Consider the following 10,448-nt stretch of genomic DNA (forward strand, 5'->3'; position numbering starts at 1 on the left):
TCACCATGTCCATGATTTTTCAGATTCATCAATGGATTCTAGCCGGAGCACTCTACCAATATTTTCTTTAACTATATCGAGGTTGAAAACCATACCAGTGCCAGCACTTGATGCACGGGTCAGTTTTCACGCTGATGCCAACGACAGAATTTGATTAAAATAGTAATTTGTCGTAAAAACCTGGCAGTTCGTGCAATTCTAGAGTCCTCGCGTTTGGTTTTATGTGCTAATTCACAAGAATTGTGGATTGAAGTTGAGTGAGGTGTAAATTTCAGAATGATGATGGTTTTACTAGAGAAATGACTGAATGCTTTGAGAATGATGATGGTGAAGAACGCACATGTAAATTTGCATTTTCTCAAATGAGTTTCCAAATATATAAATCCAAAGAGGAGATTAGAGGGTGAGTTTGTATATTTTTAAAGTATGTATAGTACACATTTAAAAACTCATTTTACATAATATTGTTGGAGTTGCTCTTAGCCAGATAAAATGCCTGAACCATATGCATATTTTATTCAACGTATGATGAAAGCAACTTGTGATACAAGCAACTTATGATACAAGCAACAACATAATTCTGGCATTTTCACAGCCAAAAATACATAACAAGCTTATTGTAGGTAGGAAGCTCAATGAGCTACTTATTCAACTGCTTGACTAGTACTTCAGATGGTAGGAAAGCAAGCTCAAGGAGCTACCTATTCATCTTCTGTTTGATCTTGTTTCTTAGAAAACAGGGTAGATAGAATGCATGGCAATGCCGCAATGACCGTAAGAATTTGAATCGTCTCTCTTAATCCTCATGTACCCGTCTTCACCCCAAGTCGTGGCCCACGAATTTTTTAGCAGCCAGTACTTAATGCCATCCTCACTAGTACCATACCCAACTGCGGTAATAGCATGGTTCGGTAAAGTGCCACAAGGTGCAGTGTAAACCCCGCTATGGTAGTGTTGAAAGGTTCTTCCTCTAGTATCAATGACAACTGAGACAGGTTGTTGAGCTACAGCCTCTAGTAATGCTCCCTCGTCGTTAGCATGCAATATTTCAAAATTACTAATTTGGGCAGTAATTTCCGAGGCCAAGGCAGTGTTACAAGTTAATTTTTTTCCCTCGTATGGGTACGTTGTACCATTTGCGATGCCTTTGTTTCGTACAATGTAATCATATGCTGCAATAATCGAACCACCATGGCAGCCGTAATACTCAAAGTTACAATCCAATATTTGTTGCTCTGATAGAGTCAACAATTCCCCAGTTTTGATCTGTACAATCCCTTCTGTGGCTGCAATTACCGAAAATGTCCAACAAGATCCTGTAACAAACAAATTCAAATATTCAGTAAATAATAAATAATATAGTAAGATTTGAAGCTAAAACTCAAAACTTAAATTAGTTTCTTATTAGTTTAAAGAAGGAAGTTAGCAACGTCGAGCTCAAATGGAAAGGAAATTTAGTGGTAGATATGTGTGATGGTTTTCTTACCACATGAACCTTGGTTCTTTATGGGGGTCACAGCTCCTTTTTCTACCCAATTTATGCTTGATGGAACATCGGCAAGGCTTCGCCGGTTTTGGTACCTAGAGGTTGTATTCAATGGGCTAGAGATAGCTGGGATGTTCAAATTACTGCCGGCATACATGGCCAAAAACTCATCATTAGTTAAATCTGAAAATGCATTGATGCCTAACTTGAAAGTCTTGTTCTTAGCCTTGTTGAAGTTTTCAATGTACTCATAGTTGTCCTTGAATATGTAGAATCGGTTCACCCTCTCAGTAATGCTGTTGTAAGAGCGACCGTGTTTGGCCATCCATTGCTCAAACTTTTCAGCAATGGAGGAGTCATCCTTCAAGGCCGCGAACAGGCCTCGAGTTTCAGAAAACACCTTATCGAAAGCAACCGTGAAGGCATCATCCAAGATTCCGGATTGGCCTTGGGCTGCACAAAACACCAAGACCAGCAACATGGAAGCGATGGACTTGTTTAGAAGAGATGGACTCATTGTAAAAGGTATAGTATTTTTCTTCGTGGCAGTGTCTTTAGTGATGCCTGGGAAGTAAGCAGACCCTCTATTGGTATTTATAGATGAAAGATGCATGGAGTTACGTGCTAGGACCAATGTGGTGTTTAACATGCCACGATAGATGGAGTTGGGAGCATGCTAGGACCATCAAACTAAGGTCTGTTAAATCTATCACTTTAACACTGTAGGGATAACATGTTAGAGTGATGACAAATTTTTAACCACTTGGCGATAGTGTAACTGGTTATCTGTCAAGACTTATGACGGCATAGTATAGACAATCTTGCCCCAAGGTCGGGAATTCGATTTCAAGTTGGCGGCATTATTTCTAAGTGGTTGCACATGCCTAGTCCCCTCCAAGTTTCTAAGTTGGCGTCACTATTTCAAAGTGAGTTGCGCTTGCTCTCGGAGAAACTAACTTGTCATAGGTTTGTGCGTGCTTAGTCTGGCCCGGGTTTAGACGTAGTGGGCCATCCAAAAAAGACATACCTGATGGGTTGTTCTCAATTAAAAAAAAAGAAAAGAAAAGAAAAATGATGACAATTTTTTCCATTTAAGCACTATGCAACGTTCTTTTTAATTTGTGGCTAGACAATCCTTGACAATAAAAGGTCTAGCAAAAGATGTAACACTCTTTTTTCAGCAGGGCTATGTATTAATAATGGTGCATCCATTATGATACATAATCTATGTGGCAAATTGATTAGGCAGGATGGCATGGAAAATTTTTAAAAGGAAAACAACTCAGATTTCTAGACCATAAAGCACTCACACGAAACCTAATCACAATTTTTTTTCTTACTTTTTATTTCGTTAAACGAAACTTCAAAATATTTTATTTCTTAAAATATATATTATATTTTGAAAAAAATTACATATTCGAATTCAATATGTAAAACACTTTCCAAGAATACCTATTATTGATATGTTCTATAGCTTGGTCGTTCTTAACTACATCCTCAATAATTTGTATGCCATCGTCAATAATTTGCATGGGTGTCAGATGGCATCACATGTTGTCCATTAATGACCAATAATAATCTGTATGCCATCATCATTCTAGAAAGAAAGATGCCCATCCATCGAACAATAATGATCAATAATAATTTGGATGCCATCATCAATAATTTGCATGGGTGTCATCGTCACCATGTATTGTCGATGTGCTGGGAACATGTATGTCCATATATTGTCAATAATTTGCAAGGATTTTTTGTTTCTTCTTTTTGAATTTGTGGATTGATTTTTGTTTTTATTCTAGATTTTGCCACTCAACTCAAATTGGTGTCCCATTCAAGAAAGAAATATACCCATTCTTCGATAATTTTATTAAAGGCGTATTTGGAAGTATTATTTAAGTAACCATTTACTCACCTTTGCTATATTACATTCATGTACTGCTTTGTACGTGTATCTTTTTGAAAGAGTAACGTACCCCAAAATATGATTCTCATCATATATACCCCAAATCTATGTGACATGATAAATAGGTATTTGTTGACGTTATTTTAAATTAAAAGAGAATAAATCATTTTATTTATTACCATATTTATCTTATCTAATTGTAACCTATATAACCTTTCTAATTGAACGATTAGGAGTTAATTCTCCCCTTTTTTGGTTTGAAAATGTCATATTAGAGTTTAGGAGTTAAGAAATAGTGTTTGAGGTTTAAATATTATGGAGTATTTGGTTTATAATTGTGTGAGATGAACATGAGATGAGTGTGATGTGAGTGTGAGATAAGTATGAAATAAGCATGGTCATGTTTGGTATAAAATAAAGTGTGAGCATGAGTGTAAGAATATTAATAGTACAATTTTCATACTACCATTTTTTTCTTTTTAAAAAATAAAACAATATTTTATGACAAGAGTAAAAAATCTTTTACACATCAAAACTCATTCTCTTTTGTGGAGAATAGTCATTCTCACAATTACAAAGGGAGAATAGAGGGTGGAATAAGTTTGAGATTCCACCTCTAAAACTCAACCAAACAAGAGAATATCCAATCCCACCCTCATTTCAAACTTATTCCACCCTCTATTCTCCCTTTATGGAGAATAGCTAAGCTCACCAAAATGGTCTATGGTAGTTATCATAGAATCACTTTCTATTGTGTGATTTTATAGGGAAGAACACAATGATAGCATATGTTTATTCCTATGGACAATGAAAGAATATGGTTTTGCAGTGTCTTGGACTAAACAAGTCAATGCTGGTTTAGGAGAGGTACAATGTTACTTTGGCAACATTGAACCAAGGGCAGTCTTAGGATTAAGGGAAAATGGTGAATTGCTAGTGCCATCTGACTTGGAAATGCTTTTCACTTACGAGGAGAATTCCAATTGGCAAGTCTTATGACTCCCTTTATATTGAAAATTTTGTGAAAACCTGTTTACCAAAGAAAGGAAGGAAGACGAATCCCCCTCGTAAAAATAGAACAGTAAGGACATAATTGAAGTTGATGGGTGTATAGAAGGAGCACAGAGGGCTAGGAGGAGACTCCTTTTATTAAGAATTTTTGTGGTAAACTTACTTTTACTCTGGCAAAGGGCTTTCAGCCATGTGAGGGAAAGAAAAAATTCAGGCACAACACAACGTTGATGGTAAGGGGATATGGGTGGAACTTAGGAAGTGGAACAAGAGCAGGCATTATCCTTGACAATTTTTATGCAACTTCTCTTTCTTTGATTTTTGCCGATCTCTGGTCCTCGTAAATTATGGTTTTACTGTTGTTATGGAAAGCCATAAATTTGAACCACATTAATATGCTCGATATACTGCATTGTTAGTGTTTATGTGGCTTTGTGAATTATATTTATCTTTATTCTAGCAGAGTCTTGAGTAGAGCGGTTTACTATCTTTCTTGCTCTGATTAGAGATCAGAGTAATTTTGAATTGAGTGGCGATTTGGAATTGAAGCTGAGAGGAATATATATATATATAATTGTGTGAGATGAGAAGGAGATGAGTGTAAGGTGAGTGTGAGATGAGGAGGAGATGAGTGTGAGGTGAGTGTGAGATGAGTATGAAATGAGCATGGTCATGTTTGGTATAAAATAAAGCGTGAGCATGAGTGTAAGAATACTAATAGTACAATTTTCATATTACCATTTTTTTCTTTTTAAAAAATAAAACAATATTTTATAACAAGAGTAAAAGAGTTTTTTACACATCAAAACTCATTCTCTCTTGTGAAGAATAGTCATTCACACCATTTTGATGAGCTTGGCTATTCTTCATAAAGGGAGAATAGAGGATGGAATGAGTTTGAGATTCCACCTCCAAAACTCAATCAAATAAGAGAATATATAATCCCACCCTCATTCCCCCTTCAAAACACCAACCAAATGCCACATTAAGGTTTAGAGTTTATAATTTAGATTTTAGAAAAAAACTTGGCATTAGTCAGTGCTTATATCCCTCAGGTCAGGTGTCTGAATCGATGGGACGCAATTTCCTGGGGTCCAGGATTTCGTGCGCTGATGCACGGGCTTGCTTCCTGGATGCGATAAGAGACAAATTCTGAGCCTGGCCCAATCTTACTAACACACTAGACTTCGACTCAATACTAAATTGATGACCCGTTGTGCGCATGGGGTGACCATCATGAGTTTAAAACTGACACAAGAGTCACAAAGTGGTTGTTGGGAGGGGGCCTTCCTAGCTAGTCACAAAAAAAATAGATTTTAGAATTTAGGGTTTGAGATTTAGGATTTAGGGGGCTAAGGACTTACCAAAAAAAATTGGGATTAGAGCTTATAGAATAGGATTTTAATTTTTTTTTAAATCTATTGTATTTCAACATTAATGAACATCTAAATACTCAAAAACAATTTTAATTCATGATTTAAGGGAGAATTGTAGCTACAATTGAAGCAAAAAATTGAAGCTTCCCTATCCCAATTGATTCGGGTCCACAAAAACAAAAATTTTTTGCTATGCAGAAGAATCCAAATGCTTTAAATTCATTATAATCAAAATTCTGTTTGTAGAGAATCTGATAGGGTGAATATTTGTCCAAATCCCTAGTTTGTCGTAGTCTGTCAATTCGGTATACAGCAGTTTTAATGCAGTAAGACCAGAAACTTTCATCCAAAACACTCCGAAATTTTCGATGGGTAGCATCAAGACTCCAGAGGATGAGGAATTACCAGAGATCCATCTAGAAAGCCTGACTTGCCCCTAGCTTCCAGTGCATTCAACATATTCTGCTCCACACATGGTAATAAATCCCAGTCAATTCCAAAGATATGATTATGTTTTATGGGAAAATCACTGTTTTGAAAATTGTAGGGGTTTAAAAAAATATTTTGATTTGGAGTTGGTGTGGAAATGTGTTGCTTTTGGGATGGTTGAAAAAATTGGTGGTGTGGGCAACAATGGTGGATTTTGAGTGAATGTAAAGGAGGTAGGTAAATATGGCAATGGAGTGGTCTGTTGAGTAGTTGTATTTGTGTATGGCATGGTGGTGGGATCACAAGAAGATCCAACCTGCCTCCAAAGAACAAGATATGGATTGTGAAGATACCAAGAACAAGATAAGGATTGAGAATATAAGAAGAAGAGTTCAGAGAGAGATAAGAAAGATGAGCAATGAGTGCTTCATTGCTTAAGGAGCCGACGGCTCAACTGTACATAAATATAATGTTTGTAAAGTAACGGTCATGTGATATGAGTATATGATCTTTAGAATAAAAAAATACATTGAATTTGAAATATCTTAGAAAGGCTTGCTTTGTATATATGAAACGATTCGTTTCGTTGAACTTGTGGAGCTTGAGATAGCCCAGCAAGCCCAAGACACAAACCGAATATTAGATTGAATCCAGCCCTCATCACTTCATAACTTGGGTTTCATGCTACAAAAAAAGATATATAGAAAATTTCATTTACATACCATTAATCTACTTTCTCTACACCACTTTTTGGACAATATAAACTTACATCAAAATATTTATAAGTTTACTTACAAATTTATACTGAAAAGACAAAAGTACCCTTATTTTATCCAATATTATAAATAATAATGTTAAGTTTATACACATTTTTAACCCACAATTCAATCTCCTCTCTCTACCGTTCTCATTACAACCAAACGATCGGCTCTACCGATTCTTCATGGGGTGGGTTGACTCTCACAAGTGTGCAACAAGTACAAGATCCTGGACGTCGTTGGAAGACGGCGAGTCCAGGAGCGAAGCGATCAAACTAAATCCACCATGAAAGAAGTGGAGGAGCTTCCGTCACTAATTGTACTCGAAGAATGGAACGGATCCTCCTCCACGAAGCTCTCTAAAACTACCACTATAACTGCGTCTTCTTCTCTCACTATCCAGAGGTTCTTCTCAAACACCACATGCAATTCTCATTAATTTTTTCAATTTCGATGAAAAAATAACTTTTTTGGAGATGATAGAGTTTTGGAACTGTGACTCTCAGGGAAAAGTTAGGGATTTGGGTGATAGACTTAATTTACCGGCCAGCTCCAGCTATGGCTTTCCCAAGTTCCTCATCAAGTTCTTTTCCCATACGAAATGTTTTATGATAGTCCAGATCAAGAATCTTGGAATCACTTGCTCATTTTCGATGCCCAGTTGAGGCAATGAGAACGCCAACGACAATAATAAATATAGAAAGCATACTGACAAGAAATATATATGTTTGTCTTGATGATCTCCGGTACTCTCCAAACAGAATTATTCCCCAGAAAGAGCTCACAAGCAGAAGTGCCTGAATTATTCCCAAAAGATATTCGTTCCAACAACTGGGATCCTAATCATCTCAGTTGATGAGGTGTATGGACCAAAATTAAAGTCCACATGCATTTGCACTTTAAATGATTTCCGTACACCTCAGCAACTGGAATACTAGTTACTGAAATGACTAGCACTTCTATTCATACGAAACCTAAAGATTGAATGTGATATGGCGCGCAGATATGCTTTGGAGCTGCTAGGCTTGTCGAGCTTGATGTTGTAAGGCTTGTCATCTGCCATACAAAGCTTAGCCTGACAATAAAATAGTGTAGATTTATACACACAAAAAGCTGTTGATGAATGCAACTTCTTGCTTAAGCGTGTTAAGGCCACTGATGAGACGAGTGATAATATCAGGAATTTTTCCTTCTTTCAACCCATTTTATCCACTGATTTAGATTTACTATGAAGTCTTTCTAGCTTCGTCAATAATTTGCATCTGGTAGTGTAAGAAGTGTGTCATGTCAAGCCTAAAAGATTCACAGCATTTGCACTTGGTCCTGGAAATGTATAACATTATTGTAGCTGACCAGATTAGAATGTTTAACAGCCTAAAACTAAGAAGGTTAAAGAGCGCGGAGCTTTCTTCCTCCCATTTGAGGAGCGTCAACACAAACTATACCGAAAGCCCACAAATACTTTACTGAATCTTAAAAGGTGAGCTTTACCATATTATTTTCAAACTACACTCTAACTTTGGTCGATTTAGTTTTTAATCACCGGATAAAAATGACTGATGGTTAAGCTTGGTTTGTGGGTTATCTTGGCCAGCTGGTAAAATGTCTGAACCATCTGCTAATCTCTGTGTATTAGTAGTAGTAGTATCGTTATTATAAAATATATCATATTTTATTCAGCTTATGATACAAGCAACTTATGATACAAGCAACAACATAATTATGGCGTTTTCACAGCCAATTAAAAATACATAACAAGCTTATTGTAGGAAAGGAAGCTCAATCTCAATGAGCTGCTTATTCAACTGCTTGACTAATACTTCAGATAGTAGGAAGGAAGCTCAAGGACTAGGAGCTACCTATTCATCTTCTGCTTGATTTTGTTTCTCAGAAACAGGATAGGAAGACTTTTGGGCAATTCCGCAAAGACCTCGAGGATCTGATACATCCCTCTGAATCCTCATGTATCCGTCTTCACCCCAAGTCGTGCCCCACGAATTTTTTAGCAGCCAATACTTAATCCCATCCTCACTAGTACCATATCCAACTGCGGTAACAGCATGGGCCGTTGTAGTGCCACAATCTCCAGTGTAAACCCCGCTTTTGTAGAACTGAAAGCCGTCTCCTGTACTATCAATGACAATTGAGACAGGTTGTTGAGCTACGGCCTCCTGTAGCGCTGTCTCGTTGTTGGGAGGCAATTCTTCATAACTACTAATTTGGGCAGCGATTTCTGAGGCCAAGGTTGGGTTACAAGTTAAGCTTTTCCCCTGGTATGGGTAAATTGTATCATTTGCGATGCCTTCGTTTTGTACAATGTAATTAAATGCTTCAGTCATCCATCCACCACTGCAGCCGTTACGCACGCCGTTACAATCAAGTACTTGTTGCTCTGATAGAGACTTTAATTCCCTAGTTTTGATCTGTACAATCCCTTCTGTGGCTGCAACTGCCGAAAATATCCAGCAAGATCCTGTAACAAACCAATTCAAATTCAGTTAATAATATAGTAAGATTTGCAGTTAATAATTTCTTATTAGTTTAAATAAGGAAGTTAGCAACGTCAAGCTCAACTTGACAGGAAATTTAGTTTCTTACCACATGAAGCTTGGTTCTTTATGGGGGTTACTGCTCCTTTTTCCACCCAATTTATGCTTGATGGAACAGCCGCAAGGCTTCGCCGGCTTTGGTACCTAGAGGTTATTTTCAATGGGCTAGAGATGGCTGGGATGTTCTCATTATTGGCATATATGGCCAAAAATTCATCATGAGTTAAGTCTGCAAATTCATTGATACCCAACTTGTAAGTCTTGTTCTCGGCATTGTTGAAGTTTTCGATGTACTCGTAGTTGTCCTTGAATATATAGAATCGGTTCACCCTCTCATTAATGCTCCTGTAAGAGCGACCGTACTTGGCCATCCATTGCTCAAACTTTTCAGCAATGGAGGAGTCATCGTTCAAGGTCGAGAGCAGACCTCGAGTTTCAGAAAACAACTTCTGGAAAGTAACGGTGAAGGCATCATTCAAGATACGGGATTGGCCTTGGGCTGCACAGAACACCAAGACCAACAACATGGAAGCAATGGACATGTTTAGAAGAGATGGAGTACTCATTGTAAAAGGTAAAGTATTTTTCTTTATGGCAGTGTCTTCAGTGATGCCTGGGAAGTAAGCACACACTCTAATGGTATTTATAGATGAAAGATGGAGTCACGTGCTAGGACCATCTGTGCATGGTGTTTTAACAGGCGACGATAGATGGAGTTGCGTGCATGCTAGAACCATCAAACTAAGGTATGTTAAATAATGTTTTTAACATGGTACGGCTAATTAGCATCTTAGAGTGATAGAAACTTTTTTAACCACTAGGCGAAAGTTCAATTGATTCTCTCTCAAGCTTTAGGATGTAAAATATCTCGCACGAGGTCGGGAGTTCAATTTAAAGCTGACGTCATTATTTCCAAGTGGTTTGTGCATGCCTAAC

General features: G+C 37.3%; 2 protein-coding genes across 2 annotated transcripts; both read right to left on the minus strand.

Annotated features, from left to right (window-relative positions):
• Positions 1-555: 555 nt before the first annotated feature.
• On the minus strand, positions 556-2,003 carry LOC119987989 (zingipain-2-like). The gene is made up of 2 exons (XM_038832903.1): positions 1,487-2,003; positions 556-1,316 (listed from the first exon to the last, which is right to left on the minus strand). The coding sequence occupies exons 1-2, from the start codon at positions 2,001-2,003 to the stop codon at positions 730-732; spliced, it is 1,104 nt and encodes a 367-aa protein (XP_038688831.1). The 3' UTR covers positions 556-729.
• Positions 2,004-8,631: 6,628 nt separating this feature from the next.
• Positions 8,632-10,134, minus strand: LOC119988710 (zingipain-2-like). The gene is made up of 2 exons (XM_038833860.1): positions 9,562-10,134; positions 8,632-9,436 (listed from the first exon to the last, which is right to left on the minus strand). Exons 1-2 carry the CDS (start codon positions 10,076-10,078, stop codon positions 8,823-8,825), a joined length of 1,131 nt encoding a protein of 376 aa, XP_038689788.1. The 5' UTR covers positions 10,079-10,134; the 3' UTR covers positions 8,632-8,822.
• Between the last annotated feature and the right edge of the window lie 314 nt (positions 10,135-10,448).

Source organism: Tripterygium wilfordii, chromosome 21 (assembly GCF_013401445.1).
Source record: "Tripterygium wilfordii isolate XIE 37 chromosome 21, ASM1340144v1, whole genome shotgun sequence".
Classification (NCBI taxonomy): domain Eukaryota; kingdom Viridiplantae; phylum Streptophyta; class Magnoliopsida; order Celastrales; family Celastraceae; genus Tripterygium; species Tripterygium wilfordii.